This window comes from Anabrus simplex, chromosome 8 (assembly GCF_040414725.1).
Source record: "Anabrus simplex isolate iqAnaSimp1 chromosome 8, ASM4041472v1, whole genome shotgun sequence".
In the NCBI taxonomy this organism is placed as follows: Eukaryota; Metazoa; Arthropoda; class Insecta; order Orthoptera; family Tettigoniidae; genus Anabrus; species Anabrus simplex.
Window position 1 is genome coordinate 51,887,501 of NC_090272.1, and position 22,840 is coordinate 51,910,340.

A 22,840-nucleotide genomic window follows, 5' to 3' on the forward strand; every position below is an offset into this window, starting at 1 on the left:
GTTAAGCGAAATTACAAGTAGTTAGTGCAGTTGCTGTAGAAGTCGCATCGTGGACTCGAACCTGTAAATTACTTGTCCTTAATACCTTTCTTTCCGAGTATCACTAAACATTTTTAAGAGCTTTTATAATATTATGGTTACATAAAATACAAAAGTATATAGCCTATTTTTTACCATTATTACAGAATTCCTCTGGCTCGGGGACTGGGTATTTTTGCCATCTTCAATATTAGATTTCATTCTAGGAAGGGCTCCAATCTCATAGAGTCACAGATCGCTTATGGGCGTCTACTCGAAAGCTTTGCCTATCTGGTGGTAATGTACAGTAAAATTAACAGATGTTAATTAATACCTTTGTAATAATAATAATAATAATAATAATAATAATAATAATAATAATAATAATAATAATAATAATAATAATAATAATAATAAGTTGATTGACGCCCCTTCACGCACTAACGACGCTGAAGTACAGGAATTTTGTTCATTTACAAAGTTCTTTAATAAGTCGCTAAGTTTATTGATACAGTTCTCTCACATTTAGCCTAGCATTGGATTCACTGCCTAGAGCACAGAAAGCGAATCCAGAAACATCTCTCCTACCCAAGCGTTCACATTAATGGAGTATTTTCAGACATTTCTGTGGGTACAAGAATGCATCAGTGAAGTCATATTCATCTGTTACAGACATTTTAAAGACATTAAAATGTTCTGACCGGTAAAATTAATGGATCACTTGAATTTTCAAAGGAGAAAGCATGTTAAATGGTGAAACATTTGTTTCATTATTTATATCGATTATGTTCATGTTATCTGTCTGGTATTGCTACCCTTAAATAGATAATTTTTTCATGAAAATAAACAACGTAAATAATAAAACAAATATTTTGCAATTTAACATGCTTTTTATTTTGAAAATTAATGTGTTCCACTAATTCTGCCGGTCAATTCATTACGTAACATTCACTTTCAATGGTCTAGGTGTCAGCATATTCCCGTTATCATGTGCGAAAATGAAGATCTTTAAAAGATGAGGCTGTTGTGAGTCCAGTAAAGGTCTTTGTGTGCTTGATGGATACAATATTTCTTTAATGGCTCCCTAAATTATATGAGTAATTCGAAATCCTTTGAGAAGTAAAAGAAAGTGGTATATTGAGTCATTTTTATAATATTCATTGCACGTTTTAAATGAAACGCATCCTTCCGGCCCAGTGAATTGCCTCAAAATTCGAACACATAAAGGATACAGATAATTTGACATATTGTGTGAAATGCTACAAAACTACGTGCGGAGGGATATTGCCACAAAGCCACAACATTTGAGACGGACACTCATGTAAAAATACGAAGTGCTACACAGAATTTCGCATTAAGGAAGAAAGACCGTTTAGTTTTAGAAAAACAACCTAATGTTTAGACTATTTCAGTGGATAAATGATGCGTGTTGAATTTATTAAGGAAGTGATATGCAGAAGGAGGATATTACGAAAATAAATCGTAATATGTTAATTATGCTGTCAGGAACGCGTTCAGCACCACCTGGTTGCTTATGACATACTGTATATACACTTAATAACTTTTAAGGCAACATTTTTAACCACACCAAAGACGCTGGTTTTGCAGTTCCAAGTGGGAGTGGATACTTTATCATAGTGATCTAGAGTCCGTAATACACAGCTCTATCTGGGATTTATTTCACTTCCTAAGATTGGGTGACTGTTGCAAGGTCGGATACAGGCCATTCAAGCACTTTTAGTAGCATATCTTGGTTGTGATCATCGGCAAATATCTTTAGTGTGATGTATTACGCTTGTTAGATCTGCGCTGCGGTAGTCACTCGTCACTGGCACTTTCTTTAATGAGCAATACCGCCCACTAGTCATCGTACTTATACACAAGTGTTATGCTATTTGCTTTACGTCGTACCGACACAGATATGTCTTATGGCGACGATGGGATAGGAAAGGTCTAGGATTTAGAAGGAAGTGGCCGTGGCCTTAATTAAGGTACAGCCCTGGCATTTGCCTGGTGTGAAAATAGAAAACCATGGAAAATTCAACAATAGATTTAATAAGTATGATTACCTGGCTAATTATTAAGGCATTTTAACTGATTATAAACCATTATTTTAAGTACAACTCGTAAATAACACGAGATCCTGAAATTAACCTCTTCAGTGGCACGCCCGAGAAATTCTCGTTTAGCTGCAGTGTTCATTTCGCGATCGCCCAATAATTTCTCGGGTACAGCAATCTCTTCCCAGCATTCTCAATAGATGGCGGAAGGATTTCCTGCTGTATTCATGAAGCTTCCGGCCTAAAATATGCCTTATATTCTCTACTTTACATACACAATCTCTGGCCAGCTGAAGAGGTAAACAGAAATGGCGAGCGCGAAACGGTAGAGAAGTTCGTCTGAAGACAAAATAAGGATCTACATCAAAGATAAATCTCTAAGTGACATTAGTATTTCTGATAGTATTGATAATAATTCTATTGATTATTCAGATGATAACCTTCTTAGTAGTTCTAGGGAAAGTGAAGAAAATATTACGTCTGAATCTAACGTGATGGTAGATGATGAATATACCATACATTCGTGTGGTAAAAGTGTAAGCCTGGGGATAGTGTGAGATCTAATATAATTCCATTTACGGGAAATCATGGTGTGAGGGTTGGATTATTACCAGAGGTGAATGTGATTGACGGTTTTGAACTGGTTATAACGAATAACGAATGTTGTAAATTTGGTAGTGAACGGAAGAAATTCATTGGCCCTATGCTAAAAGTGCATTAAAAAACTTGTAAATAAATCTCCGCATACAAGGCCACAGTTTTGAAGAAAAACTCTTACGAAATTTAGAAATTTATTGCGTTAGTGTTGTTGATGGGAATAATACAAAAGCCTGAAATAAAAATATATTGCTGACAGGACAGTATTCTCAAAACACCAATATTTTATGAAACCATATCACAGGCCTACTGTAAAAAAGTGTAAAGTAAGATTTTATTAACCTTGAATAATATATGAAAGTGTTCCCTTAATAATAATTACTCATTTCTTGCTTCGTAAAAATAAATAATTTCCTCCAAAAAAACCTCAATTTTCTAGCACAGGAGGTCTGCCAAAACCCGCCACTGAAGGGGTAAAATATATTTTTATAACACATCATAAGAAAATTAAGAATTTGTGTCTGTATCAATTATAATACAATTATTATAAATTTCGTGTGGCTATTTCTAGCCGCGTGCAGCCCTTGTAAGGCAGACCCTCCGACGAGGGTGGGCGGCATCTGCCATGTGTAGGTAACTACGTGTTATTGTGGTGGAGGATAGTGTTAAGTGTGGTGTGTGAGTTGCAGGGATGTTGGGGACAGCACAAACACCCAGCCCCCGAACCATTGGAATTAAACAATGAAGGTTAAAATTCCCGACCCGGCCGGGAATCGAAGCCGGGACCCTCTAAACCGAAGTCCAGTACGCTGACCATTTAGCCAGCGAGTCGGACATTATAATACAGTGATAGTGAAAGTTTCACAAAACACTGGATTTTAGCTTAAATATCAAATGAATAAATAAGATGAATTTTTTTCTATATTTATTCTGAAATTCAGACATGGCGAACAATCAAAATTTCAATGGGATGGGTGTACTTGCATGGTGTGACATAGTTTTCTGATGTATCGGAGTCCGGGTGGAACTTTCAAGCGAAGCGTGGCTCCATATATACATATTAAACTTTCTTCTTATTTATTTCCATGTTTTAATTTTTCTTCAGTTTTCCCTGAAGGCTGCTCACGTACTCCGCTAAAAGTGTCAGGGGTACCCCTAGGGGTACGCATACCACTGTTTGAAAATCACTGGTCTAAGTAACAACCGGTGGCCATCCCCTAGCGTGATGCCGCTATCTCTTCCGTTAGCGACTGTTAGAATTAATAACATCCAGCAAGTGGCTATGCACTTTGGGTCACGCAGCTGCCAGCTTGCATTCGGGATATAGTGGGCTTGAGCTCCACTGTCGCCAGCCCTGAACTTGGCTTTCCCGTGGTTTCCCATTTTCACACTAGGTAAATAGTGGGACGGTACCTTAATTAAGACCACGGCCACTTCCTTCCTACTCCTAGTCTTTTCCTTTCCCATCGTCGCCATAAAACCTATCTGTGTCGGTGCGACGTAAAGCAAATTGAAATATAAATAAAAAATACTAGTTCCCTGAGTGTCTCAGACGGTTGAGGCGCTGGCCTTCTGATCCCAACTTGGCAGAATAGACCCTACCTCAGTCCGGTGGTATTTGAAGGTATTCAAATACGTAAGCTCGTGTCGCTAGATTTACTGGCACGTAAAAGAACTCCTGCGTGACTAAATTCCGGCGCCTCGGCGTCTCCGAAAACCGTACAAGTAGTTAGTGGGACGTAAAGCCAGTGCCATTATTATTGGCATCTTATTCCTGGCTTGTCTCGTAATTTATTGGAGTCGGTACTCTAATGTGTATTTGGCCGAGTTTTACGGCTGGATGACCTTCCTCGAAGAGAAACGTAGGCCTATTAAGAGGAACCCACTCCCTGAACCAGAGTAATTAACTTTACGCAATTAAAGTCCCAGCTTGCTTGGGAATCGAATGTGGGAACCTCTGAACCAAAGGTCGCTACTATGACCGTTCAGTCAAAGAGTCTGATACGACTTATAGTTTTTCTTTGATTGGTATAAGTGACTATAGTCCGGCTCCATGGTTAAATACTTAGCGTGCTGGCCTTTCGTCACAGGGTTCCCGGATTCGATTCCCGGCAGGGTCGTAAGTTTTAACCATAATTGGTTAATTCCCCTGGCACGGAGTATGTGTCGTCTTCATCATCATTTTCATCCTCATCACGACGCGCAGGTCGCGACACATCCCGGCACAAAAACCATACGCCATTTCAGTGCCTATTGAAACCCCAGGATATACCATAAGCTGGAATTGTCACGAAACATCACAATACCGATCTGCTATTTGCTTTACGTCGCACCGACACAGATAGGTCTTATGGCGACGATGAGATAGGAAAGGCCTAGGAATTGGAAGGAAGCGGTCGTGGCTTTAATTAAGGTACAGCCCCGGCATTTGCCTGGTGTGAAAATGGGAAACCACGGAAAGCCATCTTCAAGGCTGCCGACAGTAGAGCTCGAACCCACTATCTCCCGATTACTGGATACTGGCCGCACTTAAGCGACTGCAGCTATCGAGCTCGGTAATCCCGATCTGAGCCAGGCGGTGCTCCTAAATTCCTCTTTCTTCTTCGACTACCAGAAACTGACATTTTCCTTACGACACTAGATGAGGATTAACTTCTTCTTCCAGTTTTTCATGGCTATTTTCTTACTCGAGGTCGTTAGAAGGCGTGAGGCGTATATATTTCTTTCAAGCGCGCGGCTGTTGGACAGTTATTAGACACACACGGATGCCACACTCATCTCTCTCATCAGACTAACTAACCTCTAGCCGCAGACCGTTTCCTGAGTCTGCGGAAACATGCGAGATAATACGTGTTCATTAAATGTGTGTGCTCAGTTTTCTTTCATTTACAGGCGTCCCTCGCTTTACGTGGTTAATTACTTCTATAAAAGAAAAGCAGAGGCTACCAGAGACTGGGATACTCAAACATTTATTCAACTACTTTTGGAATAGTAAAACTAAAAATCACTGGTCCAAAGAAGTCCAAGAAGATTTAAATGAATTAGGCTTGACAATCAACAAATTGAAAGCAGAGAAGAGAAGAGGATCCTGAGAAATAACAACGTGAGACTTAAATTAAAGACCTATACACGCAAACAGTACAACATACTGTAACTGACGAAGAACGGGCAGCCAGGTCAGAGAGAATGAAACATTTCTGGGAACAAAAGAAGAAACATCAACCAAATTTGTAACCAATATTCACAAGACTTGGCTGTATATAGATTGATTTCAGTGCTCCAATGTGGGCGTAAAATAAATAAAAAAGTAAAAACATACCAGGAATTCGCGAAAAGTGAGTTGAATTTAGCATTATTGAGATAGGGGAAGGCGTTCCGGCAGAAAGGTTTAAAAAAATTAACAATTTTCACCTGTAAGCAAAATAAATTGGCTCAGGCGACAGCACGCCGTCCTCTCACCGCTTGGTTCCGTAGATCAAACCCCGGTCACTCCATGTGAGATTTGTGCTGGACAAAACGGAGACGGGACAGGCTTTTTCTCCAGGTACTCCGAGTTCCCCGGTCATCTTTCATTCCAGCACCACTCTCCAATATTCTTTCATATGTCAGTCATTAATCATTATTCCAGAGGCGTGCAACAAGCTTCGTTTCGGGAGCCGGCAGAATTCCTATCCTTGCCGATAGATGGGGACTCCATTTCATTTCTGACACAGTTGAATGGCTGTAAAATGGCTATGAATTTTCATTTCACAAACGGAAAACTGCAATTTGTACACGGCAACAAAGACGCACTATGTTGTGATGTAGAACTGTTGTGCAAAGATAAGAGGGTTATACAAAGTTTGCAAAAATAGGGACCACTTCCCTTTATATATTTGTTGGCAGTTTTTGTATTTCAATAGTTTCAGTGACGTAATGACACAATAATTTTAAAAGATATCATACTGTTCGGAAGGAAAACTTTGATTTGTCTGGATAATCGAGATGAATGACGAAGCAGCAAATTTAATTCGTATTCAGTCTATATAATCTATCCTTTTCGCACACAAGGTGATTGCGAAATTTCTACCGGTTGTGATTTTTAAAATTATCTGTTTAAAGGCGCGTTGTAGTGAAAACGGATAAACTGAGATCACGTATAACGAGGGATGTTTGTATTTTACTAACAGCACGACTATCGATAGCTTTAGGCGAAAGGGAACAAGGCCAGACCGAATACTGGAAAACTCGAATTATACGCAAACAGAGGCAGTAAAGTACAATTCAACAGAAAATTGCCATTGTGAATGTCTTTTGCATTTTATACCAACTAATTTTGACTCGCAGGGGCTGCCTGGCCGAGGCGGTAAAGGCGTGTTCGGTTTGCCCGGAAGGACGTGGGTTCGAATCACCGTCAGGAAGTCGTAAAATTTAAGAAACGAGATTTCCACTTCCGGAGGTGCATATTGCCCTGAGGTTCACTCAGCGTACACCAAAAATGAGTACCAGGTTAATTCCTGGGGGCAAAGGCGGCCGGGCGTAGACCTAACCACTCTACCCCAACAAGTGTCGAGGTTGCGGATAGTGGAAGCCTTTACCTTCCACCCCTCCTAGGGCCTTCATAGCCTGTACGGAGATGACTTTGCTTTTTAAAAAAATATGACTCCCGGTCCGTCACGCAGGGAACAGCCACCCTAATCTTATCTTAACCGGTGAATTATGTATTTACTTCTTTTACGTCGTACCGACACAGATGTCTCATGGGGACGATAGGATAGAAAAGGGCTAGGGGTGGAAAGGAAGCGACCGTGGCCCCAGCATTTGCCTCGGGGTGAAAATGGGAAACTACGGAAAACCGTCTTCAGAACTGCCAATAGTTGGGTTCGAACCCAGTGACCCAAACCGCACAACCTCTTGCTCGGTCTATTAAGTTTGCCTCACGTTTATGTCTGTAACCATATTCAAGATGAGTAAAACACAACCTGTGTCTGAAAAGTTCGGTGAATGGTCGCCTAGTTTGTACGCCGTGCTAGTTCGGGCGATGCGCTCGCGCATAGCATTGCGAGACATGACACCAAGTGCCCCTATCGGTCAACTCAACACAGTTAAACGGAGTTGAACGCTGCAACATATCGCACGGAGTCAGTGTGAGGACTCGTGTCAATGCACAATGGAGCGCAAAACGGAGCGACGCGTTAACACGAAGTTTTGCTTCCACCTTGGCAAAACGGCAACGGAAACACACGCAATGTTAGTGCAAGTTCACCACGCTCAAGCAGTGAGTAGAAAGTGCGGTTTTGACTGGTTTAAACGCTTTCGAGATAGAAAAGAAGATGTTGAGGACGAGGCGCGTTCGGGTCGACCAACCACAAGCACATCTCCAGACAACATCGAACGAGTGCCACAGATGCTTGCGAATGATCGGCGACTGTCCTTACGAATGATGAAGTGGATGTAGGCAAGGACAGTGTAACGACCATTGCTTCAATAACGCGTGACAAGGGTTCTCCGGGAGATTCCAAAAGAAGCGTTTGCTGCCAGCTTCCAGCAGCTTTACATTCGATGTCAAAAGTGTGTTGCAGCTAACGGAGATTACTTTGAAGGCCAGTAAAGGAGTTTTGTGTGTAACTTACGTTGTCTTTATTTCATGAGACCATTCACCGAACTTGTCAGACACAGGTTGTAGTCAATGTACCGTTGATTTGTCAGGTGGAAGCTAGCCCTGTTTTAAGGAACAAGTCACTGGAGACTTTCAAGGATGGAAACAAAATAAGAGAGGCACACAGGGAGGTCTGTTGTCATGTAAGAGAGGAAGTCATGGACCTTTCAGACAATGATTTGGATCCACTCTCTTCAGTATTAGCTAAGGATATATTTTCCGTCAACTGCTCCAACACAATTCGGAAAATTTTTATTTTCCAAAATTCTGGAACAGTGCTTCTCGAAAGTTATCTAGACACTTGTGCACACGAAAGTCTTTTCACGTCTTCGTTTACGGCGACGACGACGTAGACAGCTATGGGGTCGCGGTGTGAACCATGCAGCACACGTGGATTTGGCCATGTTTTACAGCCGGATGCCCTTCCTGACGCCAATTCTATATGTAGGGATGTAATCACCATGGCGTGTTTCTGAGAAGGGGAGAGTGTTGGGACAAACCCACACACACGCAGCCCCGACTCGGCCTGGAATCGAACCCGGAAACCTCTGAACCAAACATCTCAACGCTGAACATTCAGCCAATGAGTCGGATAATAATGATAATGATAATAATAATAATAATAATAATAATAATAATAATAATAATAATAATAATAATAATAATAATAATAATAATAATGATAATAATAGTTTCGTGTGCCTATTGCTAGTCTTGTGCAGCTCTTGTAAGGCAGATCCACCAGTGAGGGCAGGTGGTTACTGCATGTTAATATGGTGGAGGATAGTGTTGTGAGTTGCAGAAATGTGCAGGGGGGGGGGGGTTGAAGCACAAACGTCCACATTCCGAGCCAAGAAATATCCCTTGACCCGGTGGGGACTCGAACTCAGGACCTCAAGGACCGAATGCCAAGATGTTGACACATTAGCCGTCGAGTCTGACCAAAAACTGATAATAATAACGGCGTGTGGCCTTCGGAGAGACCTGGTTCAGGCCTTTTGATTTGACGCCCGTAAACGATGTGCGCGTCGTGATGAGGATGAAATGATGATGAAGACGGCACATACACCCAGTCTCCGTGCCAGGGGAATTAACCAATTATGGTTAAAATTCCCGACCCTGCTGGGAATCGAACCCGGAACCCCTGTGACCAATAGCCAGACTATTTAGCCATGGAACAGGACAAGAATTAATTGAAACTCAGCTCAGGAATAATATTCTGGTTTCTCTGCCATCCCTCAAAGTAATACCGACGGTGTGTATCAATGAAGATGTGTGCTAATACAATCAGTCAAGCAAGAGGGATTAACCAAACACGGATAAAATCTCTGTTCCGAGTGGGAATCGAAATCGGGGCCCTATTAACCAAAGGTTAATGCTAACCATTCAACCAAGTAGCCGGATTTTCCAAATCTGGCATCAATTGTATTATTTAAGGTATTACTTAATTAATTTTCGTTTTCTTTTTAATAACATTTGGTCTGTAAATAAAAATATTCAGCCAGGTTGATTGGCTCAGACGGTTGAGGCGCTGGTCTTGTGACCCCAACTTGGCAGGTTCGATCCTGGCTCAGTCCGGTGGTATTTGAAGGTGCTCAAATACGTCAGCCTCGATTTACTGGCACGAAAAGCAAATAACAATATTATCATTATTATTTCTTTCTTTCCCAATCTGTTTACTCTCTAGGGTCGGTTTTTCCCTCGTACTCAGCGCGGGATCCCATCTTTACCACCTCAAGGGCAGTGGAGCGCGAGACTTCGGGTCGGTGATACAACTGGGGAGGGGTACCAGTACATCGCCCAGGCAGCCTGACCTGCCGTGCTGAACAGGGGCTGGGGCTGTACCTTAATTACGACCACGACCACTTCCTTCGCACTCCTAGGCCTTTCGTCTCCCACCGTCTCCATAAGACCTACAGTATCTGTGTCGGTGCGACGTAAAGCTAATTGCTGTAATTCGAGGGCGAACGTATCACGGATGAAGGAGAGAAATTCTTAAGCAGGAGCTGACTTGAGATCGATTATCAAATAGTAAATGGTACCCATTCTGACGAAGCTCGCATTCTTATACCAACGTACAGATGACGCTACTGACCTAGAATACGTAGATGAAGAACCCCGGTTGCCATGGTTACAATGGTATCGGAGAAATGACGGTAATTCTAGATAGACACCCAACACAAAAATGTACCCCCCTGTGGGTAGGGGCGGTATACTGATACCCACGGTATTTCCTGCATGTCGTAAGAGGCGACTAAGAGGGGTCCCAGGTGGGTTGGTGATCACGGGGCCCTTGGCTGAGCCCTGGCATTGCTTCCACTTACTTGCGCCAGGCTCCTCACTTTCATCTATCCTATCCGCCCTCTCTTGGTCAACTCTTGTTCTTTTCCGACCCCTACGCTATTAGGTTTCCGAGGGCTAAGGAGTCCTTCACTTTCACGCCCTTCATGGCTCTTGTCCTTCTTTGGCCGATACCTTCATTTTTCGGAGCGTCGGATCCCTTCCTTTTTTCTCTCTTATTAATGTTATATAGAGGATGATTGTCTAGTTCTACTTCTTCTTAAAACAATAACCACCACCACCACCACCACCACCACCACTCAAAAACGTATCTATGTTAACATGTCTTAAAACGCGAACTTAATAGGACAGCGACAACAGAATAAAAGTAAAGTAGGATATTTTGAATACTCATCTCTCCTAAAATGCAACAATTCTGCCGAAAATATTTTCCGAATATTTTCCTGGCGATTGGACCCTCCTTTGTGTGTGTGTGTGTGTGTGGGCATTATTTTAAAATGTAGGCCTACTGTAGAAATTATCTTTTAGGTTTTCTTAAACCAAAGGCAACATCTTGATATTTCCACATAATAGCAGACCTAACGAAATGAACTTTATTCTAACGTCTGTTGTGAGATTGTATAAACATTGTCTAACTGATCTATTTTTGTGAATTTTAGAAGCTGCTGTAGCCAGTTCTGACTCTGCAGACACTCAGGTTGCCGGAGAGCAGCCAGAACTGGTGAGAGACAAGCGTACCTTGCTGCTTGGGAAAGCTATTGGATTTGGCAAAGGTGTACTCGTCGGAAAGGCTCTTGGATTAGCAGCGTAAGTATAGCACTTACATATCCCCTTCTGAACCCATAGCCAGGCTATGTCGTGTATTTATATAAAATACGAAGTACATTTATGAAAATTCCTGCAAAGTGCTATAGATGGTCAGAATAGACTTGACTTTGCTGATGAGGAACCATCCTAGTCTGAGATCGGAGAAGCACAATGTTGCTGAATCGTTGGAACCACCACACACCATCCAGTTTGCATACGGGATTCCATGTCAAATCAGACAAAATAATACAAAAAATAAATATGTCTTATTTTTTTAAATAGTGTAGAAAAATGTCAAAATGAATGTAATGTAAATATATCTTCGTAACTATAATAGCGCTCACAGAAAAGGTCGTTAAAATTATCGTGTAAATATCATTTTTCGTAACTTCCATCGTCTATATTTTAGTTATCTTCCGAGGTAAAACATTTGATGAAGTGCTATTTTTCACACATATAATGTAGGATTTTAATGACAATTTAAATCACGACCATATTCTTGAAATAATCATTAAACGTTATTATTATTATTATTATTATTATTATTATTAGTATTATTATTATTTCAAAAATCCATACATACTCCCTCATTATAGATTATAATGCTTTTCAGCGTTTAGTTTACAAGCCTCTGTAAATTTACTGAATGCCCCCACAATACTCTAACTAGCTTTATGACTTCGTTTAGTTCCATACCTCTATCTCTTTAATTAAACCATTAGGAACCGAGTCTGGCCATCGTCGTCTTGGTCTTTTTTTTTTTTTTTTTTTTTTTTTTTTTTTTTTTTTTTTTTACAATTTGCTATATGTCGCACCAACACACGTAGGTCATATGACGACGATGGGCCAGGAAAAAGTTAGGAGTGGGAAAGAAGCAGCCGTGACCTAAATTAAGGTACAGACCCAGCATTTTCCTGGTGTAAAAATGGTAAACACGGAAAACCATCTTCAGGGCTGCCGATAGTGGGGTGGTGGTGGTGATTATTATTAATATTTTTTTTTTTTTTTTTTGCTAGTTGCTTTACGTCGCACCGACACGGACAGGTCTTACGGCGACGATGAGGCAGGGAGGGGCTAGGAGTGGGAAGGAAGCGGCCGTGGCCTTAATTAAGATACAGCCCCAGCATTTGCCTGGTGTGAAAATGGGAAACCACGGAAAAACCATCTTCAGGACTGCCGACAGTGGGGTTCGAACCCACGATCTCCCGAATACTGGATACTGGCCGCACTTAAGCGACTGCAGCTATCGAGCTCGGTGATTATTGTTTTAAGAGGAAGTACAACTAGGCAACCATCCTCTATATAACACTAATCAGAGGGAAAAATGGAAGGGATCCGACACTTCGAAAAATGAAGATATCGATCAAAGGAAGATAAGGGCCGCGAAGGGCATGAAAATGAAAGACTCCCTAGTCCTCGCAAACCTAATAGCGTTTGGGTCGGAAAATAACAAGAGTTGACCAAGGGAGGTCGGATAGGATAGATGAAAGTGAGGAGCCTGGCAAAAGTAAGTGGAAGTAATTCCAGGACTCAGCTAAGGGCCAACCCACGCTCCAAAGTTTAGAGCCCCTGGGGCCCCTTTTAGTCGCCTCTTACGAAAGGTATGGGCTACCGTGGGTGTTATTCTACCGCCCCCACCCACAGGGGGACGATAGTGGTGTTCGAACCCACTGTCTCCTGAATGCAAACTGATATCTACGTGGCCCAAACCGCACAGCCACTTGCTCGGTCAGTCTAGTTCATTCCTAACTTAGCCTGTATCGCCTCATTCCGAGTACCCTCCTGTCACTGTTCCCACATGTTTGTAACAGCAATCATTCCCGCTACTTTCATGTCTGTTACTTCTAGCTTATGAATAAATCGAGTCCACCCAGCCTTCACTCTCGTAAAGCGAAGTTAGTCTGAAAACAGACAGATCTAAAGATAGTTTCGTCCTGGAGTTGACTTCCTTCTTACAGAATACTGTTGATCGCAACTGCGAGCTCATTGCGTTAGCCTTACTGTACCTTGATTCAATCTCGCTTACTATACTACCATCCTGGGAGAACACACATCCTAAATACTTGAAATTATCTTCCCGTTCCAGTTCTGTATTCCTAGTGTGACATTCAGTGTGACATTCAATTATCTTAGCTTTCTTCCCTACTGACATCACTTGAAACAAAAATATAAAAAAAACCAGCCCGCCTCTGTAGTGTAGTGGTTAGCATGATAAGCTGCCACCCCCGGAGGCCCGGGTTCGATTCCCGGCTCTGCCACGAAATTTGAAAAATGATACGAGGGCTGGAACGGGGTCCACTCAACCTCGGGAGGTCATCTGAGTAGAGGTGGGTTCGATTCCCACCTCCGGTTTTCCGTGGTTCCCCACTTCTCCTCCAGGTAAATGCCGGGATGGTACCTAACTTAAGGCCTCGGCCACTTCCTTCCCTACCGAGCTCGGTAGCTGCAGTCGCTTAAGTGCGGCCATTATCCAGTAATTGGGAGATAGTGGGTATAGTGTATTTAAAAATAATACAGTGAGTGCGCTAGTAACAACAGCGTAACAACACAGAGATGTATACTCTCTGGAGAGAACAGCTGTTCTTCTCATTGGAACATTCTTTGTAGTGAATAGTTACGCAATGCTGTGACAAAATGCATTTTTCCTAATAAAGTAATGTTAAGTACTGGATAAGTATATTTAGTAGCGTGTTCAGAACATAACAGTTGGCGACGAGGTGAAAGTATAAATAAGTATTGCTAATATCCTGCACAGTACTATCAATCGACCACCGAAAATATTTACCGCTGTTTTGACACAATTAGGTTACACTCAGAAGAATGGATTCAGAACAATTTGCTAAACTATTAGATGCTTTTGCAATAACAAGTACACTTGGAAATTTGGAAAGGTTGTAAAAAAGTATGGTCAGCGACACTACCTAGTTATTTTGGACGAATCAGGAAGGACACTGAAACGCCATATTGACCAAATGCGTGGGACACTCATTCAACCTAAATCAGTTACATTTGAACCAGCCCAGTCATACAACGTACCTAGAGCTCCAGAATACCATGTCTCGGTTAATCCTGATTTAACAGTATCACCACGCCAAGATCCAGCTGTTCCAGTAGAAAATCCATCAACCCCAGATACGACAGAGACACTACGACAGAATACCGATGTTCCAACAAATGTACGTGTCCGTAGATCATCAAGACATACTCGACTGCCTGTGCGGTTCCGTGATTTTGTTTTGTGAACCAACTCAGCTCAACTGTTCTGTGAGAAGTGAAGTACCTTTTTCAAAATTCAATAGATTATCTGGTTTTCCCTTTTTTTTAATTCGTCTATATTCCTTATCTGATAAGTTCACAGCTTCAAAGTGTTTATTTAAAATTCAGTGTATAACACATTTCTAAGTGGGGGAGACTATAGTGTATTTAAAAATAATACAGTGAGTGCGCTAGTAACAACAGCGTAACAACACAGAGATGTATACTCTCTGGAGAGAACAGCTGTTCTTCTCATTGGAACATTCTTTGTAGTGAATAGTTACGCAATGCTGTGACAAAATGCATTTTTCCTAATAAAGTAATGTTAAGTACTGGATAAGTATATTTAGTAGCGTGTTCAGAACATAACAGTGGGCTCGAGCCCCACTGTCGGCAGCCCTGAAGATGGTTTTCCGTGGTTTCCATTTTCACACCAGGCAAATGGCGGCGCTGTACCTTAATTAAGGCCACGGCCGCTTCCATCCACTTCCTAGGCCTTTCCTATCCTATCGTCGCCATAAGACATATCTGTGTCGGTGCGACGTAAAACAAATAGCAAAAATAGCTTCCTTCCCTCTTGCTTATCTATCCCTTCCAATCTTCCCATCTCCTACCAAGGTCCCTGGCCAGCATAGCAAGTGAGGCTACCTGGGCGATGTACTGGTCCTCGCCACCAGTTGTATCCCCCGACCCAAAGTCTCATGCTCCAGGACACTGCCCTTGAGGCGGTAGAGGTGGGATCCCTCGCTGAGTCCGAGGGAAAAACCAACCCTGGAGGGTAAACAGATTAAGAAATGAAATGAAATGGCGTACGGATTTTAATGCCGGGAGTGTCTGAGGACAAATTCAGCTCACCACATGCAGGTCTTTTGATGTGACTCCCGTAGGCGACCTGCGCGTCGTGATGAGGATGAAATGATGATGAAAACGACACATACACCCAGCCCCCGTGCCAGCGAAATTAACCAAGTATGGTTAAAATTCCCGACCCTGCCGGGAATCGAACCCGAGACCCCTGTGACCAAAGGCCAGCATGCTAACCATTTAGCCATGCAGGCGGACAGGTTAAAAAAGAAAGAAAGAAAGACAGAAAGAAAGAAAGAAAGAAAGAAAGAAAGAAAGAAAGAAAGAAATCTGAATACATCAATGCTTTTAGTTCTGACAGCTGAATAAATGTACTTTGTCAAATTTATGGGGTTATAAAAATGATATATGAGTAAAAATTAATAAAGAAAGAGTTTGAACTTACACATACCGTCTCTTTTTCCAGTGGTGGGCTGTACGGAGGTGGTGGTTACGGCGGTGGCGGTTACGGGGGTGGCGGTTACGGATATGGTTACAAGAAATATGGTGGATACGGCGGTTATGGAGGCTACGGCGGACACGGAGGATACTATCCTAGCCACGGAGGAGGTGGCTACTATGGAGGTGGTGGTGGATACTACCCCAGTCACGGAGGTGGTCACTATGGTGGAGGTAACTACGGAGGTGGTGGATACTATCCCAGTCACGGTGGAGGTAATTACTATCCCAGTCATGGCGGCGGTGGTTACTACCCCAGTCACGGAGGAGGTGGTTACGGTGGTTCCCACAGCCAGAGCAATTCGGCCAGTGCCAGCTTCGGATTCGGTGGAGCGTCTGGGAGTTTTTCGGCCAGCCAAGCGGGTTCCTCGAGCTACGGATACGGGTAAGTTAAGACATGTCATATAAAGATTAGAGAAAAATGGCTCATTCTGATTGTAATACAATAATAATAATAATAATAATAATAATAATAATAATAATAATAATAATAATAATAATAATAATAATGTCCGGCTCTGTGGTGTAATGGTTAGTGTGATTAGCTGCCACCCTCGGAGGCCCGGGTTCGATTCTCGGCTCTGCCACAAAATTTTAAAAGTGGTACGAGGGCTGGAACGGGGTCCACTAAGCCTCGGGAGGTCAACTGAGTAGAGGGGGGTTCGGTTCCCACCTCATCCATCCTGGAAGTGTTTTTCCGTGGTTTCCCATTTCTCCTCCAGGCAAATGCCTGGATGCTAGGTATCTAACTTAAGGCCACAGCCGCTTCCTTCCTTCTTCCTTGTCTATCCCTTCCAATCTTTCCAACCCCCGCAAATCCCCTGTTCAGCATAGCAGGTGCGGGGGCCTGGGCGAGGTATTGGTCATCCTCCCCAGTTGTATCCCGACCCAGAGTCTGAAGATCCATGACACTGCCCTTGAGGCCGTAGAGGTGGGATCCCTCGTTGAGTCCGAGGAAAAAACCGACCCTGAAAGGTAAACAAATAATAATAATAATAATAATAATAATAATAATAATAATCATCATCATCGCGTGTGGCCTCTGGAGAGGCCTGGTGCAGGTCTTTTGATCAGACTCCCGTAGGCGACCTGCGCGTGATGCGAATGAAATGATGATGTAGACGTCACAAACACACATTTCCCGTACAAGGGAATAGCCAATTATGGTTAAAATTCCCGACTCTGCCGGGAATCGAACTCCGGACTCCTGTGACCAAAGGCCAGCACGTTAACCATTTAGCCATGGAGCCGAACTAACAAAAAACCTCGTGTCCTCATCCCGAGGTACAACCCCAATGGAGGGGAGCTGCATATACAATTTCAACCACATACCAGCCCTCCTGCCATTTTTGAATTTCTGATAGTTCCGGGAATCGAACCCTGGCCTCTGAGTACGGCAGCTAACAACACTAACCGTTACACTACGAAGGCGGACTGTAATCTAATGACATTGTCGCATTACTCTTCAAGAGGGAAGAAACTAATTAGAGAGAATAGCTATGTAATGTCTACAATAATTTATCTTTATGTAATTTTAAATTACGCTCATCACAGTGTACAGGATTCATGGGAATTTACTGGTTCTCGAATTATAAGTGATTCTTGAGATTATCACGCATTTAGTCCAAAGCGAAATGCCTACTGAAAAAAGAAAGCACCTTTCCCTTGCAAAAATCAAATTATCATAAATTATGTCTCCCGGTCATTGCCATCCATCAACGGCTGCTAATTTCAGATGGCAACCAGTCATAAGTCCGCCTCTGTGGTGTAGTGGTTAGTGCCACCCCTGGAGGCCCGGGTTCGATTCCCGGCTCTGCCACGAAATTTGAAAAGTGGTACGAGGGCTGGAACGGGGTCCACTCAGCCTCGGGAGGTCAACTGAGTAGAGGTGGGTTCGATTCCCACCTCAGCCATCCTGGAAGTGGTTTTCCGTGGTTTCCCACTTCTCCTCCAGGCGAATGCCGGGATGGTACCTAACTTAAGGCCACGGCCGCTTCTTTTCCTCTTCCTTGCCTATCCCTTCCAATCTTCCCATCCCTCCACAAGGCCCCTGTTCAGCATAGCAGGTGAGGCCGCCTGGGCGAGGTACTGGTCATACTCCTCAGTTGTATCCCCCGACCAAGAGTCTGAAGCTCCAGGACACTGCCCTTGAGGCGGTAGAGGTGGGGTCCCTCGCTCAGTCCGAGGGAAAAACCGAACCTGGAGGGTAAACAGATGATGATGATGATGAACCAGTCATATGACATAGCCTGCACCGTTGCTGGGTTACACTGTCTGACCATCCATCCACACCTTTCATCACTGCCTACACGGTTGCTATGGTTGCTATTCTCCCGTCACCGAGAGAACCGAACCTGATGTAAACAAAGAAAAATGTGTATCCGTATGTATCCATCCGCGGTCTAAACGCTGATTGGAGAATCACTGGGCTACTCCCGGACACATGGCAGGAACCACGTGGGCAGTCTTGAAACTGTCGTTACTTCGCTTGATTGCGGCGATTACATCAGGATTAGCTCTACATAGACTGTTGCCGGATACCACTGACGTCAACATGTACAGTAGTTGACAGACAATTGTGATGCGGATTACGGCACAAATTATACTCACTGTCCGCGAAAAATAAACAACAATGAATGATAAATGGCATCTCGATATTTAACATATCAGAAAAGAGAGGTAGATTTGAATTTATGGCCGAAACGTAAATACGTAATAAATCAATCATAACAGCGCATATAAGTAAAACTTCACACATTTAATATTCTAATCAAGTAAAATTCTAGCGAGGAACTTAGAAGAGGCAATATTAAAACAATAAAATATACAGTACCGGTACTTTACCTAATCAGAATATGATAAAGGACGAACGTCTTCCAAGTAAGCTCTTCTTCGATTTCCCAGGTGTTCTTAACAATCTTTGGTGCAGTCCTTCGCTGCGCGATGCTCCACTCCGAAACACAAGTGAACTCGGATGTCAGCTTCGCAAATCCTTTAAAGCTAAAGTCGGGTATTTCTTACAAAATTTATGAAACATATTCAATGCAATTGCCTTCTCGCCACTTTTCAAAGGTTTCCCTTTGCGATGTTTAACGAACTCAACTCGATGATCCACATTGCACAAGAACAAGTAATGTCTCTCTCACTCACTCACTCACACACTGTACTGCTTGCTTCCTAAGCTAACAGCTTAACAAAATGGCGGGTCAAGCATGAGCGAATGCGTCCATTGTGCTCTTCAATTTGAAATGCTTGTTTATATTAAATAACACTGAATACAAAAAGTTTTTTTATATTTCTCCGACTTAAATTATGTTTCCGACATTTTGCACCTAGGATCGCATTAGCCACGATGTGGCTAACGAACTAGTTTCATGTCTCCGCGTAGGTGTCCCGCGGCAGCACTAACCAATAAACGTTAACCCAAGCACGTGCTTATGTTTACATCACGACTGGTTCTCTGGGTGAAATCTGTATAGGTAACATTGTCTGAGCATCCTTCCATGCCTTACATCACTGCATGCACGGTTGCTAGGTTACACTGTCTGACCATCCATCCACACCTTTCATCACTGCTTACACGGTTGCTATGGTTGCTAGGTAACATTGCTGAGAATCCTTCCATACCTTACATCACTGCCTACACGGTTGCTATGGTTACACTTCCGTCACACATTTTCTTGTGTCACGTTGCACAAATTTTCGAATGACTCCCACCCGTAAGACATATTTATATGTCAAAATGTCCATTAAACATGGCGGCTCACGGTGTATTCAATGGGTTTGCAGTATCTCTCTGTTTCACATACACAAATTGGCACATGAAGAGAATATCAGACTTACCCTTCCACCAACCGTTGACACTCCCCGTATCTCCATCTACCTGTTTAGACCACATGGGGATGAATTGAGTCCATTTTACGGTCTCTTTCGCTGGGAAATTTATCTATTAAAGACAAGCAGGGCAAGTAGTGCGGTGGCAAAGGCTCCGTACTGAAAGACACCTTTCACTCAATTGGCCTGATCTAGCAAGTGCGAGAAAAATGCACCCGACTTGGGGTGAGTGGAGCGCTGCACCAGTTGTGGTGAAAATTCTTCGGACTGTGTAGAGGTTTCCTACACCCCTCAGTGAAACTCGCAAAAGTGAATGCGCAGAACCTATTGCAATTCATAGCATTGTCTCCAAAAGTCTTCCGCTAGACTGCCTTGCCCCCTGTTCTCCTCTAACGGAGGATCCCGTTATTGCCTTTCTGTCAGGAAACTTGCTCGTGAAAGGTGACAATAGAAATAGAGAGAGCGCGCGAAGAGAGAGAGAGAAAAAATCCACAGCCTGTTTCCAGTCATTCGACTGGGTCAGGAATGGAATGAATGAAGCCCACATCTAGCGGCGAGGATAGAAATTGTGCCAGCTGCCGAAGCCTGTCGCACTCCTCTGTGGCAATGATTAATGACTGATAGATGAAATGAAATGATAGTGGAAAGTGTTGATGGAATGAATTATGACAGGGAAAACCGGAGTACTCGGAGAAAAACCTGTCCCGTCTCCGCTTTGTCCAGCTCAAATCTCACATGCAGTGACCGGGATTTGAACCACGGAACCCAGCGGTGAGAGGCTGGTACGCTGCCACCTAAGCCACGGAGGCTACGCGCAAAAAGAGAGCGAAAACATATGTTTATATGATAGGAAACATGTATTTTCTTTAATGTTTTTTCTTTAAAATAAATGTCATGCATGTTAACCAATTTGAGTGTGCACTTGCGAGTATATGAATAGCCAGGAGTGGCCACTGCCCTTTATTTATTTATTTACATGTTACTTTGCGTCGCACCGACACAGAAAGGTCTTATGGCGACGATCGGACAGGAAAGGGCCTGGTGTGAAAATGGGAAACCACGAAAAACCATCTTCAGGGCTGCCGACAGTGGGGTTCGAACCCACTGTCTCCCGTATACTGGATACTGGCCGCACTTAAGCGACAGCAGCTATCGAGCTCGATAAACCCTCTGCCATTAAAGCTCTTGTCTACAATCGATTTCATTGAGTGACCATTATAAGAGACGTCCACGGCTCTTAGATGGACATTAAGAAATATATCCGCAGGTTTAAGGTATTCAATAATATAAACATAATTTTGTTTTTACGTCCCACCTGAGTACCTGTCGGACTGTGCCGGCATCGAACCTGAGCAACTCGGCCCAGCTGAAAATTACAATTTAACAATGAAATCTTCTTAATCTGTTTACACTTCAGGGTCGGTTCTTCCCTCGGACTCAGCGAGGGATCCCACATCTACTGCCTCAAGGACAGTGTCCTGGAGCTTCAGACTCTGGGTCGGGGGATACAACTGGGGAGGATGACCGGTACCTCGCCCAGGTGGCCTCACCTGCTATGCTGAACAGGGGCCTTGCGGGGGGGATGGAAAGATTGGAAGGGATAGACAAGGAAGAGGAAAGGAAGCGGTCGTGGCCTTAATTATGTACCATCCCGGCATTTGCCTGGAGGAGAAGTAGGAAACCACGGAAAACCACTTCCAGGATGGCTGAGGTAGGAATTGAAGCCACATCTACTCAGTTGACCTCCCGAGGCTGATTGAACCCCGTTCCAGGCCTCGTACCACTTTCCAAATTTCGTGGCAGAGCCGGGAATCGAAACCGGGCCTCCGGGGATAGCAGTTAATCACACTGACCACTACACCACAGAAGCGAGTATTATTCCGAGCAGATGTGTTTGTTGCGTATAGACCAAGATAGAAGTAAAATCCACCCTCAGATCGATCATTCATGCATTGCACGATGTATTCGTTGAAATCACAGTCGGTAGTTGAGTCTACTTTGTTTCTAGTAGTTTAACATTTAACTAACTCACTTAGGTTTTCGGCAACCATTGGCTAGAACGGGGAAGGAGGTTGCAGAAAGAAGACGTTACCCGCCCTATCCTTTCAGGGTAGGGAATTAAACCTTCATCAGTCAGTCAGTCAAGGCTGGAGCCATGGTCTTAATTAAGCTACAGCCCCAGAATTTGCCTGATGTAAAAATAAGAAACCGTAGAACAACATCTTCAGGACTGCCGGTGGTGGGATTCGACCGCGCCGTCTTCTGAATCCAAGCTAACAGTTACTACCGCCCGAATCGTGTAGCCACTCACTCTGTAGCTGAGCTTAGTAAGAGCTGTTTAGCACATAGCTGTACTGTTACCTAACACGGGACACTGACGGTCTCTGAACTTGAATACAGCTAACAATGCTAATTTATTTTTCTTACGAAAGTTTTACCACACCAATTAGCATGTGTAAAGACAGCTGTTGACTTAAATGCTGATATATTGAGACGTCGTTAGAAAACAACCTTGAAAGAACTGAAAGAACCAATGTTGACATTAAGTCATTCATCTTCTTGGTAGTAATGTGAGCGGCGAGAGCGAACTAGGGAACTGCACCAGAGATTTCAACGGTCATGAAACAATTTGACAATTGCTTACGACGATGTAAGTGTTTACAGCAGGGTGGCTCACCGCGTGTAATACAAAATAATGATGGTGAATTATTATTATTATTATTATTATTATTATTATTATTATTATTATTATTATTATTATTATTATTATTATTATTATTATTTTGCTATTTGCTTCACGTCGCACCGACAGAGATAGGTCTTATGGCGACGATGGGACAGGGAAGGGCTAGGAGTGGGAAGGAAGCGGCCGTGGCCTTAATTAAAGGTACAGCCCCAGCATTTGCCTGGTGTGAAAATGGGAAACCACGGAAAACCATCTTCAGGGCTGTCGACAATGGGGTTTCGAACCTACTGTCCCCCGAATACTGGATACTGGCCGCACTTAAGCGACTGCAGCTATCGAGCT

General features: G+C 43.1%; 1 protein-coding gene across 1 annotated transcript in view; it reads left to right on the forward strand.

Annotated features, from left to right (window-relative positions):
- LOC136879115 (pupal cuticle protein Edg-91) overlaps positions 1–22,840 on the forward strand; it is a 35,498-nt gene that overhangs the window by 1,848 nt on the left and 10,810 nt on the right. The window contains exons 2-3 of the mRNA XM_067152862.2: positions 11,274–11,421; positions 15,947–16,363. Coding sequence (XP_067008963.1) covers positions 11,274–11,421; positions 15,947–16,363 — 565 coding nt within the window. The remainder of the gene's footprint in view (positions 1–11,273; positions 11,422–15,946; positions 16,364–22,840) is intronic.